General features: G+C 48.2%; 3 protein-coding genes across 3 annotated transcripts in view; all 3 read left to right on the top strand.

Moving 5' to 3' along the window:
- LOC135824597 (uncharacterized) overlaps window positions 1-19,439 on the top strand; it is a 130,956-nt gene that overhangs the window by 15,652 nt on the left and 95,865 nt on the right. The window contains exons 8-11 of the mRNA XM_065337331.1: window positions 2,778-3,354; window positions 4,660-4,836; window positions 5,168-5,281; window positions 6,272-6,418. Of these exons, the coding sequence (XP_065193403.1) occupies window positions 2,778-3,354; window positions 4,660-4,836; window positions 5,168-5,281; window positions 6,272-6,418 (1,015 nt within the window). The remainder of the gene's footprint in view (window positions 1-2,777; window positions 3,355-4,659; window positions 4,837-5,167; window positions 5,282-6,271; window positions 6,419-19,439) is intronic.
- The window catches only part of LOC135825023 (mucin-like protein), a 31,056-nt gene continuing 18,096 nt past the window's right edge, over window positions 6,480-19,439 (top strand). Inside the window, exons 1-6 of the mRNA XM_065337759.1 lie at window positions 6,480-6,502; window positions 7,042-7,108; window positions 10,506-10,823; window positions 11,460-11,876; window positions 12,552-12,759; window positions 13,991-14,197. Of these exons, the coding sequence (XP_065193831.1) occupies window positions 6,480-6,502; window positions 7,042-7,108; window positions 10,506-10,823; window positions 11,460-11,876; window positions 12,552-12,759; window positions 13,991-14,197 (1,240 nt within the window). The remainder of the gene's footprint in view (window positions 6,503-7,041; window positions 7,109-10,505; window positions 10,824-11,459; window positions 11,877-12,551; window positions 12,760-13,990; window positions 14,198-19,439) is intronic.
- LOC135824930 (piggyBac transposable element-derived protein 4-like) lies at window positions 15,311-18,278 on the top strand. The gene is made up of 2 exons (XM_065337674.1): window positions 15,311-15,881; window positions 16,202-18,278. The coding sequence occupies exons 1-2, from the start codon at window positions 15,560-15,562 to the stop codon at window positions 17,713-17,715; spliced, it is 1,836 nt and encodes a 611-aa protein (XP_065193746.1). The 5' UTR covers window positions 15,311-15,559; the 3' UTR covers window positions 17,716-18,278.

The raw sequence follows: 19,439 nt of genomic DNA, 5'->3' as shown, positions 1-19,439 counted from the left end.
GATGACGCCGCGGTTTCATCCGTCACCACTGATCGCACACCTGAACTCACAGAACAGCGCAAGGCTACCATTAATGAATACGTTAAATCACAACAAAACCTCTCATCCGAAACCAAAAGCATGCTCACCACACTCCTCATTGATAATCACGACCTATTTATATTGCATGAAGACGACTATGGCTATTGTGACATATTTCCGCATAAAATTGATACAAGCACACATACTCCTATTAAACAAGCAGCTCGGCGCATTCCGTATCACCGTCGCGTTGCTCTGCAGACGTTATTGGATGAGTTACTAGAGAAGGGTATCATCCAAGAGTCTATCAGTCCGTGGGCGTCTCCGATCGTGTTGGTTCCTAAGAAGAACGGTTCCTTACGACTTTGCGTCGACTATCGCAAGTTAAACGGTGTCACAAAGCCGGACGCCTATCCGATTCCACGGGTGGATGACATGCTTGATTCGCTGTCTGGTTGTAAGTGGTTTTCGTCGCTCGATCTCGCGTCTGGGTATTGGCAGATTGCGATGGATCCTGACGACCTAGCGAAGACCGCATTTACAACACCATTGGGCCTGTATGAGTTTACAGTGCTGCCGATGGGGTGCAGGAATGGTCCTGCCACCTTCCAGCGAGTTATGGAAGCTGTTCTTCGTGGGCTGTGTAATGCTGCGGCTCAGCCATTTTGTCGTGTCTTCTTTGACGATGTTTTAAATGCAAGTGAAACATTGTCTGGCCAGGTATTGATTTTGTCGCGAGTGTTTGAGCGTGTGCGTTCAGCAGGCATGCGTTTTAACTTAGCAAAGTGTTCTTTTTTCCGGTCGGACGTCGCGTTCCTCGGGCACCGCGTGTCGGCAGACGGAATTTCCCCCGATCCGGACAAGGTTTCCGCGATACTTGCGTGGAAGACGCCGAAGTCTGTCACTGCGGTCAGGTCATTCCTTGGTTTCGCGGGATACTACCGTAGATTCATCCGTGGATTTGCGCAGCGGTCTGCCCCGCTGACGGCTCTCACTGGCAAGAATGCGCAATTTGTTTGGTCGAAAGCTTGCGACGCTTCCTTCCGCGCCCTGAAGTCTGCGCTGTCGAGTGCTCCGGTTATGGCATTCCCGGACTTCGGACCAGATGCCGGTCCCTTCCTTCTGGACACAGATGCCTCGAAAGTGTCCATTGGTGGTGTCCTGAGCCAGGTGCAGGACCAGGTGGAACGCCCCATTGCGTTTGGTGGGCGCGTAATGTCGAAAGCGGAGCGTAACTATGACGCCAGTGATCGCGAAGCCCTGGCCCTTGTCTTTTTCGCCAACCACTTCCGGCATTATCTGCTTGGTCGCGAATTCACTGCAAGGACAGACAATACCGCGTTAACTGCGTTGCGGGCAACCAAGGAGCCCCGTGGTCGCAAAGCTCGATGGATTGAGGCTTTGGCCGAATTCGAGTTTGCTGTTGTGCACCGCCCTGGTTCTCGACACAGGAATGCCGATGCTATGTCCCGCGTGGTGACCGATGTGCCGTCTCCTCCGCCGAGTCCGCCGCCTCTTGCCCGTGATGTTCCGCTGTCAGCTGCTGCTGAAGTGCCACTTGCTGAGATTATTCCTCCGGCCGTTTTTGTTCGTCCTCCTGGTGCCTCTGCCGCTGGACCGTCGCCGGATTGTTACAAGCCTCAGAGTCTTCTTGCTCCGTATGCTGATCCTGCTCTGTCTGAGTGTTTCACCAGATATGATGCTGCCAGTGGCAAGTTTGTTCGTCCGCCTGAAGCCGTTTCCCGTCCTCCCAACTGTCAACCGCCTGCCGTTACTGCTTCTCGTCCTGACCCGATTACGCTGTCCGATGATGATTTTCCGCCGCTACAGCCGCCGTCGTCTGATCCGGTCCGTACTTCTTCTCCTGTTTCTCGTCGTTCTGGCCGTGTTCGCACTGCACCTGCTCGACTCGCTGACTATGTCCTGGACTGAGTTTATTATTTGGTTTGTTTTCTTTTGTTTGTTTCCTAGGTATTTCGTTCATTCCCGTGGACGTGAATTTTAGCTAGGGGGGCACAGTGTAATAGGTGTATGTATGCTACGACCTGAATACTTACTATTCGTATTTCCCGCTCGTTCCCCTTGGCAATGAGCCACTCACATAGAAGAGCGCATGCTCCAGGTTCTGTCTGTTGTAGTTAGTCTTGAGTTGTCGTTGTCCTGTTCTCCTTCTGTTTACACTCTTATCGAATACTTCTAATTATCCAATCATAATACCCTTGTGTTCCGGTGTGAGGGGGCATCATTAGCCGGGAGCAGCTAACAATAATAATAATAACTTTATTAGGATGACCCAAAGGCTGACCGCCTATCGTGGGGTCTGTCGCATTGAAAGATGATGGTACAAGACAGTACAGATTGGGAAAGTGTGTGTGTGTCGGGGGGGGGGGGGGGGTGGGGGGGGGGGGGGAGGGGGGGGGGGGTATGAATGGACAAAAGAGACGGCTAGGTTTCTAGTCAGAACTTTCGATGGATGAGCAGCATGCTTACTTGCCATTTTCAGATCTCCTTGAGTGTGGTTGCCATAGCATGTTGCATTGTTCTTGACGGTGGTTGCCATGGCATGTTTGAATTGTTCTTGACGGTGGTTGCCATGACATGTTTGCATTGTTCTGGACCGTGGTTGCCATGGTACTGTAATTAAATTGTCCTTGTTTGTGGTTGTTATGGCATGCTTGAATTGTTCTCAATTGACTGTGGTTGCCATGGCTTATTTGAATTGGCTCTTACTTTCCATGCATTGTTTTCACTCACAGTTCAACCACTATCAGGCGGTGGTCGCGTGGAACAGCCAACGGTCGTTTGCCATATTCCTCCACAACAACATAGCGTGGAATACTGACAATTCGTTCAGTCGCGTCTGGGACGGCAACACATTTCTGTACGACGGAAGCCGGCCGTTTGATCGCGAGGTGAACATCTACGAACTGACGGTGGGCATGCAGGGCTGCGATCCGTTCTTCTTCATGCCGGACGGTAGCGAGGATTGTGTGCCGTGTGCGTGCAACCAGACAGGTTCCGTCAGCTGTGATCAGAGTACAGGCGTGTGCCAGTGTCGTGTGAATGTGGAGGGCCCGTTGTGCGATCGCTGCGCTGTGGACCACTTCACAACGACGCCCGGCGATTTTTCAACGTGCGTGCCGTGCACGTGCAACCCCACCGGCACCGTAGGATCATGCGATGCGGCCACGGGTGTGTGTCAGTGTCGCCAGGGTGTCACCGGGGGTAGATGTGACGTGTGCCTGCCGGACTTCTTCGCACAGTTCGGCGATCTTGCTCGCTGCATCGCCTGCCCGTGCAATCGGCAGGGATTCTCCGGCTGCAATCCAGACGGTAAGAGAACCGTTCTCGCCGTGTCAAGTCCATAACAAAAGAAACCTTTCTTTTCCTTTCTCCCTTCTTTTACTTTCTTTCACAAGACTAACTCACTGTTACTCTCTTGCTCTATGCACTGTACGGCTTTTACTCTGAATATCGACGACAATTGTCACCTACAGTTAACTTCGCTGGTAACGACTGCGGATATAATGACAATTGGCGAAGAACAACAGAATTTCCATGCCCAGTGCAAAGTCCCATCTATCTATAATGAGACTTCGGCTATAAGGACACTTCGCGAATAAGTACACTTTGCTGATGCCCCGCCGAGTGTCGATATACGCAAAGTTTGTATACCAACTTTGTTGAAAAAGCGGCAGAGCTAGATCAGTGAACATGTGTTTAGAGTCCGCACATGTATTGTCAGTTCTACATGACTAGCTTCAAAATGTACTAGTCACCGCAGCTAGGATGGATGATCAAAAATTATGTCCCCACAGGGGAACGTTGGGAGGATAAAGGTTAATGATTGTGCGTGTTGAGATAAATAGGTATTGTGAAATCTGTCTAGGACGACCGCTCAAGGTACCCTCCAAACGTGGTCTCTGCTACCAGGTGGCCTCTGTTACCAGGTGGTCTCTGCTACCAGGTGGCCTCCTTGTCCAGGGTAACTTGACTGGCAATAGCATCCCATCGGTCCTGGTTGCAGTGGTCTTTTGGGACAGGTGGTCGCCATTATCAGGGTGGCCATCTTGTCATGTTCTTCCTGTACTACCAACAATACCGCGGTATGTGTAAACCACCATGCTGCAACAAGCAGCATAGGTGTGCAGTGACACCTTTGAAAGGGTCTCCGACCACCTCACACTCATGGTCCACTACAGAAAATGATGCAATGAATCAAAATATTTCAAAATTCAAAAGGAACGCCTCTTGCAGCTCCGTTGAACTTGTTAATTAGCATGTCTATATGAAGACTAAACTACGCCGTAGGGTTATTCCTCTCCGCACACAGTGCACAATGCCTAAAAGTGCGCAGTTTTCTTGAAAATAATAGAATAATAAAGAAGGGAACAAAAACGTTTGGTTCAGAAAACCTTTGCTTTGTTCTTCTAGAGAGGTGTGGACAATGTATAGATGCATAAGTATTGTAATTTTACAAAGTAAAAGAATAAAGATCCGTTACTGTTTTTCTTTGTTTGTTTTCAAGACAAAACTAGTTACCTGCTGTGTGCTTGTACTTCCGTCAAGCCTGACCTTTTGGCATACTCCCCCTGTACAGAGCATTGGCTTTTGTCCTTGTCCATTGTTGAACTGCAGGAACTTGCAATTGCTTTCCGTCCGTCAGCGGTCCCACGTGCGGCTCGTGCAGTGCAGGATTCTTTGGCAATGTAACGGGATGCGTGCCGTGTAACTGCTTCACGGCCGGTACAGTGGGAGGCACTAACATCTGTGATAGCATCTCTGGCCAGTGTCAGTGCGATCAGTTTAGCTTTGGTAAGCACCATGAAACCCTCTTTATTGAACATTCATTCATTGCTAGTGTGGCTTTCCCAAACAAATTGTTATTGCCCTCTCCCTTGCCGGTGTACATTAGCGGCTTGCCACGGATATGTCAATAATACCAGAATAATCAGTAGCATGAAAGGAACAGCAGGCTAAGTGAACAGTGAACTTCATGGAAGTTATTTGCGTATTACTCTGCTCAGTGCAAACATATTTTTAGATTCAGTAAACGCCATCATACTGAGTTTTGCTAAGAATTCTCAATTGCCCTAGTAAATATACAACTACAGCAACATCTTCTTTTCTGTATTCTACTGTGCAGGTCGAACATGTATCGACTGTGCTCCAGGATTTTATGCACCAGCGAATACACTGAGCTTTCTAGACCAGTGTTCCGTTGCGGGTTGCCCATTTACACCAGGAGCAAGATGTCAAGGTACTGCACGTATACGTTAGGGATGCTGCAATGCGCAGTATAGTCAACCCATGCTGTAGTTACCTGTCAGGTTTTGTGCCTGCGTGTACATATTGTGTGCGATGCTGAGTGTGCACATTGTGTAGATGTCCGGGTATTCTGTATATGCCTGCATGTGCAAATTGTGTATGTGCATGTGTGTGTGCATGTGTGTGTGTGTGTGTGTGTGTGTGTGTGTGTGTGTGTGTGTGTGTGTGTGTGTGTGTGTGTGTGTGTGTGTGTGTGGTGTGTGTGTGTGTGTGTATGTGTTAGTTATACCCATATAAAATCTTAATCAATTTTTTTAAGTGTTCGCTCTCCACACCGGAGATTGGCTGTATTTATGACATTTTTTAGTTGTCTAAAGTCCCTGGGCTGCTTACAGTGCGCAATGCCCACTGGACAGAGCAAGTAATACAAATATTACACAGCAATGAATCAAACAAGTCTCATTCCGCTGTAACTCCGAGTTTCGTGTCAAAACACTTCATCAGACAGCATATGACCAAGACTAACGATCACTAGAATATATACGGAGAAGGGGGCAAAGGTGATGGAGGTACATTTCAATAGCGCGAGGAAAAGGGATGACAAAATCAGCGTGATTATATAAGAGGAAAAAGATGTTGAGAGTATATACCCAACATTTTTTATGACATTTTTCATATGGAAGTACCTCGGTGCCTTGACATCATGGTGTTCAAGTCAACACAACCTCTTCCGTTTGTATCTGCTTGCTGCTACTGCATGATTGCTGCTGTTGTTGCTGATGCTACTGCTGCTGCTGCTGCTGCTGCTGCCGTCGTTGCTGCTGCTGTTGCTGTTGCTGCTGCTGTTGCTGTTGCTGGTGCTGTTGCTGTTGCTGTTGCTGTTGCTGTTGCTGTTGTTGCTGCTGTTGCTGTTGCTGTTGCTACTGCTGCTGCTGCTGCTGCTGTTGCTGCCTTCGCTCCTGGTGCTATTGCTGCTCTACAGATTGTGGCTGTAACCCCCTTGGTAGTACTAGTCTCCAGTGCAACAGTGCTGGAGAGTGTATCTGTAACGCCGGTGTAGATGGTGTGAAGTGCAACCAATGTCCGGTAGCACAGCAGCTCTTCCAGACTGCAACAGGACTGTGCGCAGGTGAGTCAGGTCCTTTTATGTACATGTTTGGTTTGGACTGAACTGCACAGCCCAGTAGATAATGCGTGGGAATGGATTTGAGCTGTAACTGCCATATATAGGAATGATTTGAATGTAATGGGAAGACAGAACCAAGGGAATGACATGACAATAGAGCGGGAAGCCGGAGCACCTTGCAAACTACTGCAAAGCCACGCACACTAACATAGTAACTGTTTTCCATGCTCAGACGTACACCTGGATAGTACACAAAACGTCAATTATTTGACAGTACAAATAAACCAATTTTCAAAAAATCAGCGCAGAGGGAATAGCAACTGAATAGAGCGATCGCTAGTTGACAAAGCTCCCCATTTCTCCTATGATGCAGTTGGGTAAGGGCAATAAATTTCTTAGGGAATGCAACGTTTGTCCCGGAAAGCATGGAATGCAGTATACGGAGACCAAGACTCTGTGATATCTTGTCTGTTATGATGGATTTTTTGACCTCTTGCATCACTTGGATTACCTCTTTTCATGCACCATGTGTACTATGGCCAATACCATGATATCTTGTTGTCTGCTCCTCGCTCTTAGAAGCTACAAATTTCTTACCGTTTGGTGGCGCGGCTGGTGATACACAGCTGCAGTCGGCAACAGCAAGAGGGTGTTCCCCTGATCTTTGGTCAAAGATCATTCCTATCTGCAATCGTAAGCTGGCACCTTTGCACTCATTCACTCAGTCATTCATTCATTCAGACTTTATTTGATGGATTCCCCAAAATCGAAAAATGTTGTGAGCGCACTCAACGCACTCATGCCACGACGCCAATGAAACAGTATTTCAGGATTGGGACAGGCGACAAGGTGACACAATTTTAAGGATGGCTATAAACAGAATCAGCTGAAGCGTTATGTTATGAAGGTGAATGTCGTCCTGAAGAAACGTTTCTACTGTCGGAATGTCAGAACTTGTTCGTGACATCTCAATAAAACCTTCGTGACATGACGCTTCAGCCGATTTTGTTTATTGCCATCCTTAAAGTTTAGGGTTTGAACGTCGTTTTCACGTGATTATTAACAGAAATCGTCATGACAATGAGAGTTGGACAACAAAGGAAAGATATGTATGACACCATAAAGTGAACATTATTAGATTTAAAACTAGAACAAGAAACACTAATATTCTAAAGCTAGCACTACTGAAGACCTGATTACCTTCAATATTGCTCCATTGGTGTTGTGGTATGAATGCGCTCACTGCCGGTATATTTCTTTCGATATCAGGTTTCTTGTCTACGCGCCGACTTTCTAATAATTCTCCAAAAGTAAATGGATACAGATCAGGGGAGTTTCCCTACTCATGCTCCGCCATTTGTTCATTTTTAAAACATTCACATCTTTAGAGATTTTGATCGTTCACATGAAGGCAGCAATTGTCCGGCTTGGATATGGATTTTAACCCTTTACCAGTCGCAGGATTTATATGTAAAATAGCGGTGTCAACTAGATTGAGATTAGAGACTAAACGGTAAATAATTTGTATCGACACCTTTATAATTCTGGGAAGCTGGCAGAATTACCTTTCATATGAGACTAAAACTAAGCTGATAACATGAAGCATCGTTGCCATTCATGGCGAATCATAATTCAAGCAATGCGGCCGAACTAGCAAGTTCGAGGAACATGAGAATGTGTACTCTGTTCAGCTTCAGCTCATGCACCAGTTCATCTGTGAGCATCATACTATGGTGAATGAAACACCCTGGAGCACCTCTTGCCTTTTCCAATACACAGGTGCACCGGATGACCTTCTCTGTTGGTGCAGTTAGAGCAGAAGAAAGCAGTCTTACTTCTCTTGCGATCGTGCTTCCAGCAGACAACACAGTTGACTCTTCCAGACTCACCAGCACAGTCTGGAATGTGTACAGAGTGCACTTGTCTGTAGTCAGCTGCTGGTGCTGGTATAGCACGCTCCAGGGCTGGTGGTGCTGAATGCATTGGCAGATTGACGAGTTGACGAACCAGCTGCTCTCGAAACTCATATTGCGAATAGCGCACGGGCCTCTTGATTGGACCTGGATTGGATTCTCTCCAAGCAGCAAACAGGTTATAGGCATTGATGGTGGCTATCTTGAGGAGATCATAGAAGATCACCTTGTTGAACTTCTTTGATCTGCGGAGAATACGGTAGCTACTAGCCAGTTGATGAAATATATCAACTCCTCCCATGTTTGTGTTGTAATGTTCGATGGCAACCGGCTTGCGACATGTCTCGTCATGTAGCTCTCCGTTGACTCTTCTTTTTCTTGTTTATCTGTGTACTCAATGGCAGAGTTCATGGTGGACAGCACAGTTACAGCTCTTTTGTCCAACCACTGCACATAAACGATGTTGCTGTCATGCTCATAGTGCATGTCTCCCGACGATCCTTTTTCCTCAAACTGTTTCGTGCTCTTCTGGCGATCAGGAAATCCAAGTCGGTTACTGCGCACTGTTCCGACTAGCTCAGAGTCATTGGCCTCCAGTGCTTGAGCAAGGCTGTGGGACGTATAGTAGTTGTCTGTCAAAAGTTTGTAGCCTTGCTTCAGGTACGGAGTCATGAGTCGCATGACGAGGTTGTACGTAAGGCCATGTTGACTGACATCCATTGCACCACCGGTGTACATCTCGAAATTACAGTTGTAGACTGTGTTGGAGTCGCAGAGTGTGTAAGATTTGAATCCCCATTTGACCGGTTTATTTTTCACATACACCTTCATGCGCTGGCGACCCATGAAGCGTATCGTTGTCTCATCGAGCAACACCTGTTGGCCGGGCTGCCAAAACTGCATGGATTTAGCACGGAAGACATCGTGAAGGTAACAGACTTTTTGCAGTCGATCATCCGGGTCGGCCGAGTTGGAACATTGAAAGAACACACGGATGGAGCGAAATCGCAGACAGGTGAGCATTTCACTTGCCCACAGGCCACTCGTTCTCAGGTTCAAAACTGTCAGGTAGATATAGTCCCTTGGTTCGGGATGCCAAGAACTCAGCAGGTTGACGAGCTGGATCAATTCTATCCCACTCAGTCATGTTCACAGCAGCGCCTGCACCTCGTCCACGTCCACGACCACGCGGAGCTCATGTGGCTCCTCTATTTCTTTGTGTTCCACGTGAAGCACCACGTGTGTATGGGTGGAATCTGGCAGCATATCCTCGTCCTCGTCCTCTTGCTGCCGCTGCAAATTGTCCACGGGCCATACCATAGTCTTCATCACCATCATCCATTCCGCTGCTTTCCTCCAAAGTACTTCCAGACTCGCCTCGATTGCCATCGCTCTCTGGTTCAAAAATTTCAAAATTGAGGTCTTCAGATTCAAGTTCGTCTTGCTCGTCCGAGCTATAAGACGCATTCGCCCTATGTACGGCTGGTAAAGGGTTAATAATCCAAGGGGCACGCATCATGTTTATGTTGACAGTTTGTCATGCCCGTCGGTCTCCTAAATTAAGCTGTGGAATGTGGAGGATTGCATGATTTGTTCTGAATGCACTTGGTACCATCATTATGCAAGTAAACGTTCCACTGCTTTGCTGGTCTGTTTATGTGCAAGCCACACCGGTCAGTGGCGATGGGTATGTTGTGTGTGTGTGTGTGTGTGTGTGTGTGTGTGTGTGTGTGTGTGTGTGTGTGTGTGTGTGTGTGTGTGTGTGTGTGTGTGTGTGTGTGTGTGTGTGTGTGTGTGTGTGTGTGTGTGTGTGTGTGTGTGTGTGTGTGTGTGTGTGTGTGTGTGTGTGTGTGTGTGTGTGTGTGTGTGTGTGTGTGTGTGTGTGTGTGTGTGTGTGTGTGTGTGTGTGTGTGTGTGTGTGTGTGTGTGTGTGTGTGTGTGTGTGTGTGTGTGTGTGTGTGTGTGTGTGTGTGTGTGTGTGTGTGTGTGTGTGTGTGTGTGTGTGTGTGTGTGTGTGTGTGTGTGTGTGTGTGTGTGTGTGTGTGTGTGTGTGTGTGTGTGTGTGTGTGTGTGTGTGTGTGTGTGTGTGTGTTGTGGGTGCACTCGGTACATCACGCAACTAGACGCTTCACTGCTTTGCTGGTGTGTTTATGTGTTTGTGTGCAAACCACACACAGGTCGGTGGTGACGGGTACGTGTCCTTCGTCAACAACCTGCCAGTCTCAATCTTCCTCGCCGGCCTGACAAGCCAGACGAACAACCCGGTCATTGCCCCTCTCTGGGCAAATAACGATATCGGTCTCGGCGAGGTGTTGTACGGTGTACGCACGGACAGCGCAACAATCAGCGCCACCGTAGCACTGTTACAAGCGGGAGCAGTTGGAGGTGCCGCCAGTGACTTTCGCCCGCGTGAAGTGCTGGTCGTCACGTGGACCTTCATGCAGGCCAGTCCTGGAGGACAGGCCGGTCGCAATTCCATGCTGCCGGACCTTGGGGTAAGTAACACATATGAGGATCATCCAGTGATGTATACTATACGCGTTCAGATACCCTCTGAGAGCAGGGTTAACCGTAGCTTAGTCAATGATAATCCAACTCCAATCCAACCATAAGTAGCCTGCAACAGAAAAACTTCATGCAAAAGAAATTTCAATATTTACCATTGCTCCTGTTCTGGATTATGAAGTTGAATAGCTTTCGTTGCTGACACGCAAGCAAATAATTATATCAAGTAGCAGTGTCGTCAGAGCATCTCATTGTCACTTGTAGAACATACAGGACTCTTTGTGATTAATCAGATCAGCATTTGCCCGATGATCGCAACTTAGCGAGAAACTCAAAGTCGCAGCACATTTCTCTCTCTCTCTCTCTATTTATATATCTATCTATCTATCTCTCTCTCTCTTTCCTGTATCGAAGGCTTCGCCCTATATGAGCATCGAGTACTCTTTGGACAGTGGAACATCTTGATGGACTAGGATTATGAATTTTTAGAGAAAAGTGTGTGTGTGTGTGTGTGTGTGTGTGTGTGTGTGTGCGTGCGTGCGTGTGTGTGTGTGTGTGTATGTATTTTCGTCTGTGTGAGCATACATGTATTTTGTGTATATGTTTGCGTATGTTCATTTGAACAGTTCAATCACTACCAGTTGATCGTCGCCTGGGACGAGTGCCAGACGTTCACCATCTTCCTGTTTAACGACATTGCCTGGACAGTGGGCCAGTTCAACGCTCCAACGTTCAGTCGTATCTGGGACGGAGATGCACTCACCTACACGGGCGACCGACCATTCGATCGCTCGATCAACGTGTTTGAACTGACTAACGGCTGCACCGGGGAGGCGCTCCTGGATCTGCAGTGCACGTTGGAGCTGGCCGCTCTGCCACCGTTGCAGAGCGGCCTCTTCCCATTCTTCCGCCGCTGTCCGTCAATCTCGCTCTGGTTCTTCCTTGGACTCCCGACCGCTGGAGGCTTCATTAACAGCGAGCCGTTTCAGTCCATATGCTTCATTCAGAGAGCATTCTTCTTCTTCCCTCCCAGCCCGAATGCAGTAAGTTACAAGTTGCTTTGACTCTTCTGCCTTGCGCTGTTTCTATCACCGCTCTTCTGTACGTAATTTACTGTCTTTGTTCATTTGACTTTGCCTGTCTTTCACCTGACGATAAGGCTTGGAAGTATACCAGTGAAACTTGCAAGATGTTGTTCAGCAGCCTGACGTGTGTCCTTCTTCGAAGTGCTTTTGCATTCTTGTCTGTATGGAAACCGTTTAAATGTTTTTAAGTGCACCCATTCCTTAGCTTCTTCTTCTCTCCCAGTCTGGATGCTGTATGCTGCATGTTAAGTACACTTATACCTTGTTTATCCGAGCGATCCGGGACCGGGCACTACCCCTAACTTCAAAATATCCGTAACACCGAATCAAATACATGTCGGTGGGGAAAGGCCAGAGATAATTTTGGCATAGGACATCACAATTTCCACAAAACATAACAAAGGAGTGCGTAAAAGGAATCGGTTCGGTTTGCAGTGCTCTGGGAATGGGTGTGTCCACCCAACTGCTCTCTACGTAACAAAGGAATAGTGATATTTCCAGCATTGCTGGCCTCAAGCGAAAGTCCCTGGTTCGAGTCCTGGTGGTGACAGTCAATTCTTCACACTTTTCCTGCTTGCTTCTTTCCCTAAACCACTGAATATAATGTGTATTCAATGTGTGTTTTATGTGCAGGTGTGTTGCTACCGATTTCCTGGTTTCTTCCGGCCACACATCGCAAGCGGTGCTGGCGGCGGCTGGATAACCAATCGTTTCGCGTCTGTGGCCGCTGCCCGGCAAGAGCGTTCGGCCAGGGATGCGTGCTGCGCGGCCGGGAACTGCGCTCGTTTCTTCGCTGTTCGGCCGAGGACCCGGCCGAGAATCACCCCACCGTTCTTTTTCGGTATGTATAGTGGTACCCAGTTAGGAGACTTCACTTCTTAACTCCCAACTCTCTTTACTTTGGAAATTTTGCGTAATTTTAATTTGAATCGCAGTAAAGAGACCACTATGGAGTTTGGAGTTAAAGGCAATTCATACGACAGGCAAATCCACGTGCACCAGACTGTTGCTTTGGTATTTCACCTGTGAACGAGAAAAGTGGCTGAAAAGTGCATGTGAGCTGGGGGGCCGCATTCACGATAATCATGGTGTGCACGAGTACATTTACACCGAAAAGCTCGAAACAAGACTTGAGGCTTTACGCGGCTCTTTTCACGATGATAAATATTGTATGCGCGTTTTGAAAATTTGAAATACCCATGGCATCTGGTGGGTGAATAATTCAAATATGCAAATGTGCTTGTCGTCGAGTGCAGCCGTTTGAATCCACTCAGCCACTTTTCTCGTGAATCACTCGCTATGTACCTATTCAGGATCAGGTCCGGGACCGGAAATACACTGGGGTCAAGAATGGAGTGTGCTGGTGGGGCTCAGCCGGTCAGAGGTCTCGGCTTCATAGCTCCATGGACGCATCAAAGGGAGACCGGGTAGGGAGGATTAAGTTGAAAAAGAAAACAGAAGAAAGAAAATAAAAAAGATTGTATTGCACAGTGAGCAAAAGAATAAGTTGAGTATTGACGTGATCACTGTTAGACTTTTAATTCAAGAGGAGACTGTTTGTGAGGAGAGATTATGACCAAGCAGAGTGGGACACTTAGTATCATGGCCTTTCAGACTTTGTGTATGAGTTGACGGGTGCCTCAACAATAGGAAACATGTGACGATTGCCAAGAAATAGTTGGTCCAGTAATACTAGCAACTGGACCGATTCTGGCGGGCATGCTATTCTGTACCATTCTCTGTCAGTCACAGGCATTGAGCAGCACTGTAGCAGCCGGTGCAGGTTTTTAAATTTTACTTATTTACAATTATTCACAAACTCAACTCGTAACGTTGAACTCGGATGGTGAGCCAATTTTATTATGATAAAAACGGTGAAGGACAAAATGTTACAGGTTATGACTAACTGTCCACCAACGTAACCAGATCTTATGCAGTCAGCTTTTTATCAACTAGTAAAATACATAATGATATGGACAAAAACAAACAGCTACTGGTGCATTGCCTTGTACTGAACTCCTTCATTGGATAATTTTTTGTTCTGTTCTCTCTCTCTCTCTGTTTTTCTATAGCGTGGTTCTTTGGCGATCCTCATCTTCAGACTCTGGATGGGCGTAACTTCACCTTCAATGGGTACGGCGAATATCGACTGATCCGCGCACGCGACTCCATGAGCTCAATGGAAGTGGAGGCACAGATCAGAACCACGCCGCTAACAACCGGTCCAAACGCCACGGTTGTCACTGCCGGTGCTATCGGCTTGTTTAGTGATTCGGGAGGTTAGTTCATATCACTTGGCTTTAACCATAAAAAACCTTGGTACCGTAAAAGTCCGTAAATAACTATGTATTTACTTTCGAATTTAGTGACCACACCCGTACTAACTTTCAGGTGGGTACTGACTTTCGGGCACGAACTAACTTTCGGACCTGACTTGTGTGTAGTGGAGAAGTCATATTCATGTCGATGTACATGCTACGTGCTGCATGGGCTCATTGCACCGGTACATATTTCGGGCAGTATGTTTATCGGGCTTGACTTGACTTCAACAGACAGAGCCAAAAGAATGAAGGGGGTATTTCTTTCGGGTAGGTACATATTTCGGGAGAATGAAGCTGAAGACACCACTGCAGCTGTACTTATGGTTGATAAATATGGTGGTAAAGACACACCTGACAATATGGCGGTAAACACACGCCTGCCCACACACGCTCTCTAGGCTGCAAAGTTTTGGCACAGAGCTCTCCTTCTCACCACCACCACCATCAGTTCGCGCCTGGCGCCTGGTCGATGCATGGCTGGCGGTATCCGGCATAGCAGGCTGGTACATCAAGTAGCGCATGGCACATAGATGATGACACAGCAACGACATCGCTCGATTGCGACGTACATTTCGTCCCCGCTGGACTCATCAGGCTATCTTCTTCTTGGATGTCTTCATACGGAGCTTGACTCGGGAGAATGAAGCTGAAGACACCACTGCAGCTGTACTTATGGTTGATAAATATGGTGGTAAAGACACACGAGCGTGTGTGGGCAGGCGTGTGTTTACCGCCATATTGCCAGGTGTGTCTTTACCACCATATTTATCAACCATAAGTACAGCTGCAGTGGTGTCTTCAGCTTCATTCTCCCGAGTCAAGCTCATCCAAGAAGAAGATTGCCTGATGAGTCCAGCAGGGACGAAACGTACGTCGCAATCGAGCTATGTCGTTGCTGTGTCATCATCTATGTGCCATGCGCTACTTGATGTACCAGCCTGCTATGCCGGATACCGCCAGCCATGCATCGACCAGGCGCCAGGGGCGAACTGATGGTGGTGGTGGTGAGAAGGAGAGCTCTGTGCCAGAGCTTTGCAGCCTAGCCCTTTCAGCACGCATCACGTATATGTACGTGATGGTACATGTAACTGGCCCACGGATCACGTATATATACGTGATGCGTACAGTGAAAATGAACGTACTCTCGAGACATCCGTGGTCGACGGATCTTATCCCTACGTGGACCAGTGACGTGCTGGATGAACGTCGACAGTTCTACGATAGTACTGACGGGCGCACGCGCATGTGCGGCTATGTACGCCTACATAGATGTCGCGTGCGAAATTATTTGAACAATAGAAATTTTGACAATTTGCTGTCATGGCGCGGCGTCGATATGGTGCAGACGATCTCGATCATGTCCTCGACCTTGTCGTACTCGACCCTGACAGTGATGTCGAGCCGACATTGTCTGAAGACGACATCGTTCTGTCGGAGGAAGATGGAGATCTGCCTGAAAATCGCGCAGCGTCGCCAGGCGATAGTGAAAATGAATTGGACGACGACGATGTCGTAGGAGACGCCGCGGATGACGATGTAGGTAGCGCCAGCAGCGACAGTGACGGTGAGAACGAGGGGATATCTGCTAAAACGCACGTGGAAGCAGTCGAAGCACTGGCTGAGGGCGACGATGGAAGTGAAGGTCAGTGTGCGTATGGATCTGAAAATAGTACTCATAATTTCAAATTTTCAAATAATTGTACTAAAAATCTTGTCACTCAGCTGATCGCTCAATGATCATGCACGGACATTTTTCCTCATTCACAATGCATGTAAATGTGTATTGTGTTGCAAATGCTTATCGTTGTGAGTTCCAAATTTGAATTATATTTTTAGTATTCATACACATGTACAACTCAATCAGCGGACAGAATTGTACAATGCAAATTATTATAATTATTAGCATTTGTGTGTGACACTGGGAACATCATAGGATTTGTCATGGATATTTTGTTACTGCAGGTATCTGGGTGAAACAGAATGTGGAACCTAATGTGCCGCCATTTACTGGCCAGCCAGGGATCAAGATGCCTCTCCCGGACGATCCAACTCCACTGGACTATGTCAAGCTGTTCTTCACTGCACAATTCTGGGTGATGCTAGTGACGGAGACAAACCGGTTTGCAAGAGCATACATCGACGCTAACGCTGAAACACTGGCCCGGCGCAGCCTCGCCCGCTCGTGGACACCCGTTACCGTAGCCGAAATGAAAGTGTTCCTGGGCTTGTTCTTGAACATGGGCCTTGTTCCTAAGCCCGAGCTTGACCACTATTGGAGCACAGATCCCATCATCGCCACACCGTTCTACAGCCGCACGATGCCGCGCGAGCGCTTCACCTCTATCATGAACTTTCTGCACTTCATGGACAACGCTGAAGAAGATCCCAACGATAAGCTCTCCAAGATACGGCCTCTTCTGACGTTGCTTCAGGAGCGATTCATGAGCGTTTACACTCCCAACGAGTACATTTCAATTGACGAGGAACTGGTGGCGTTCAAGGGAAGGATATCATTCCGCCAGTATATTCCGTCGAAGCGAGCACGCTTCGGGATGAAAATCTATGCGCTCTGCGAAGACAGCGGTTACCTCTTCAATCTGATTGTCTACGTCGGGAAGGACAACGAAACCTTCTGCCCTGAGAAGGTCAAGGAGCTCGGCGTGTCCGGTGCGGTAGTGCACAAGCTCGTTGAGCCGCTTCTCGGGAAGGGGTATAAGCTGTACGTGGACAACTGGTACACGAGTATCCCGATAGCCACCTACCTCAAGGGCAACGCAACGGGAGTGTGCGGTACCATTCGCAAGAACCGGATCGGACTACCGAAGCGTATAGCAAATTTCAAGGGGCTAAAGAAAGGCCACTTTCTGTACCGGAGCGGTGGTGGCATGATGTTTATAAAGTTGCAGGACACGAAGGAGGTGCATTTTCTGTCCACGATGCACAAGGCAAACGTAGAGCCAACTGGCAAGCGAGATCGGCAGCGCCGCCCAGTCCGCAAGCTTCGTCTTGTACAGGACTACAACAAGAAGATGGGTGGAGTTGACAAAAACGATGAGATGCTGTCGTTCTACACCGCTGCACGCAAGTCCCGGAAGTGGTACAAGAAGCTCGCCGTGCATCTGATTGAGCAAGCACTCCTGAACGCGTATATCCTGCACAGGAAGTCAAACCGCATGACGCACTTCGACTTTGTGAAGCGCGCCCTGAAAGCCCTCATCGCCGAAGGCAAGGCGGAGATGGTAGCTCACGCGGAAGCAGCTGCTGCAGCAACTGGTGGAGCCACAGGCACGAAGCGCATGGACAGCCACTTCCTCCGCTACATCCCGGCAACCGAGAAAAAGGCTAATCCGCAGAAACAGTGTGTTGTCTGCTACGGCAAGGGTAACCGGAAGGATGTCCGCACCATGTGCGCTGATTGCCTCGGGAATCCTGGGTACTGCATTCCGTGTTTCGAGGAGTCTCACCGAGGGAAATAGAGCTGTACTCGCTTGTGTCAGGGGTGTTCAGGTCTGGGCACCGCTTGAGGATCGTGGCAGGCTTTATGTAGTTGCTAGCTACCTGCTAGTTCACTGTAGTGGTATTGCAGCGCTCAGCTACTTTGTGTGAGCTGCATTCAATAATTTGTATGAGCTACATTCTATAATTTGTGTGTGTGTGTGTGGGCGCGCACTCGCGCGCGCCCTCGGGTGCGCTTTCATGCATGTGTCCAATAGTGTACATGAGTGTACGGGTGAATGTGAGTGCGAGAATTGCATGGCTGGATAGGTCTGTATAGGTGTGAATATGTGCATGCCTCTGCCGGTGTCTGTTCGGCAAGAACCTGTTGCCTAGCCATTCGTATTGCATTCAGTGTTTCGAGGAGTCTTACCGAGGGAAATAGAGCTGTACTCGCTCGTGTCAGGGGTGTTCAGGTCTGGTCACCGCTTGAGGATCGTGGCAGGCTTTATGTAGTTGCTAGCTACCTGCTAGTTCACTGTAGTGGTATTGCAGCGCTCAGCTACTTTGTGTGAGCTGCATTCAATAATTTATGTGAGCTACATTCTATAATTTGTGTGTGTGTGTGTGGAGGGGGGGGGGGGGCGCACGCGCGTGCGCACGGGTGCGCTTTCATACATGTGTCCAATAGAGTACATGAGTGTACGGGTGAATGTGAATGCGAGAATTGCATGGCTGGATAGATCTGTATGGTTGTGAATATGTGCATGTCTCTGCCGGTGTCTGTTCGGCAAGAACCTGTTGCCTAGCTATTCGTATGCACATTGAATAGTTCCTGACGCCCCTCAGCTGGTTTCAGCAAACATGACCATATTTGGTCATCATCTACTCAAGAACAAAACCGTAATTATGTCAAACCTAGTTCTTACCATCATATCCACCTGGCCATTCTAGTATAAATGAGCTGCATGCTCTGGTACGTTCAACCCGTGTTTATGCGAAAATTCATCAAAAATACGTATATTTTGTACTCGTTTTACTGGCTTCTATTGACCAAATATGGAATTTTGTGTTGGGAATTGTTCTCACTGAAACCTATGCATTCCGCAGAAAAAATTGTGAGTGAATAGGACTACTTTTGGAAAATCACGAAAATCACTGGTTTTGGCTCCGCGGGTCAGTTACACACCCTGGCCGTGCTGAAAGGGCTAGAGAGCGTGTGTGGGCAGGCGTGTCTTTACCGCCATATTGCCAGGTGTGTCTTTACCACCATATTTATCAACCATAAGTACAGCTGCAGTGGTGTCTTCAGCTTCATTCACCCGAGTCAAGCTCATCCAAGAAGAAGATTGCCTGATGAGTCCAGCAGGAACCAAACGTACGTCGCAATCGAGCTATGTCGTTGCTGTGTCATCATCTATGTGCCATGCGCTACTTGATGTACCAGCCTGCTATGCCGGATACCGCCAGCCATGCATCGACCAGGCGCCAGGGGCGAACTGATGGTGGTGGTGGTGAGAAGGAGAGCTCTGTGCCAGAACTTTGCAGCCTAGAGAGCGTGTGTGGGCAGGCGTGTGTTTACCGCCATATTGCCAGGTGTGTCTTTACCACCATATTTATCAACCATAAGTACAGCTGCAGTGGTGTCTTCAGCTTCATTCTCCCGAGTCTAGCTCCGTATGAAGACATCCAAGAAGAAGATTGCCTGATGAATCCAGCGGGGACGAAACGTACGTCGCAATTGAGCTATGTCGTTGCTGTGTCA

Source organism: Sycon ciliatum, chromosome 9 (genome assembly GCF_964019385.1).
Source record: "Sycon ciliatum chromosome 9, ocSycCili1.1, whole genome shotgun sequence".
Classification (NCBI taxonomy): Eukaryota; Metazoa; Porifera; class Calcarea; order Leucosolenida; family Sycettidae; genus Sycon; species Sycon ciliatum.
Note: the sequence above shows the minus strand (reverse complement) of the source record. Positions and strands in the feature narration are given on the sequence as shown.

What these genes read in the sequence shown, in the direction of transcription:
- LOC135824930 (XM_065337674.1), top strand. Translation starts at nt 15,560, where the DNA reads ATGGCGCGGCGTCGATATGGTGCAGACGATCTCGATCATGTCCTCGAC. An exon ending in GGGCGACGATGGAAGTGAAG is followed by an intron (nt 15,882 to 16,201) that starts GTCAGTGTGCGT and finishes TTGTTACTGCAG; the next exon opens with GTATCTGGGTGAAACAGAAT.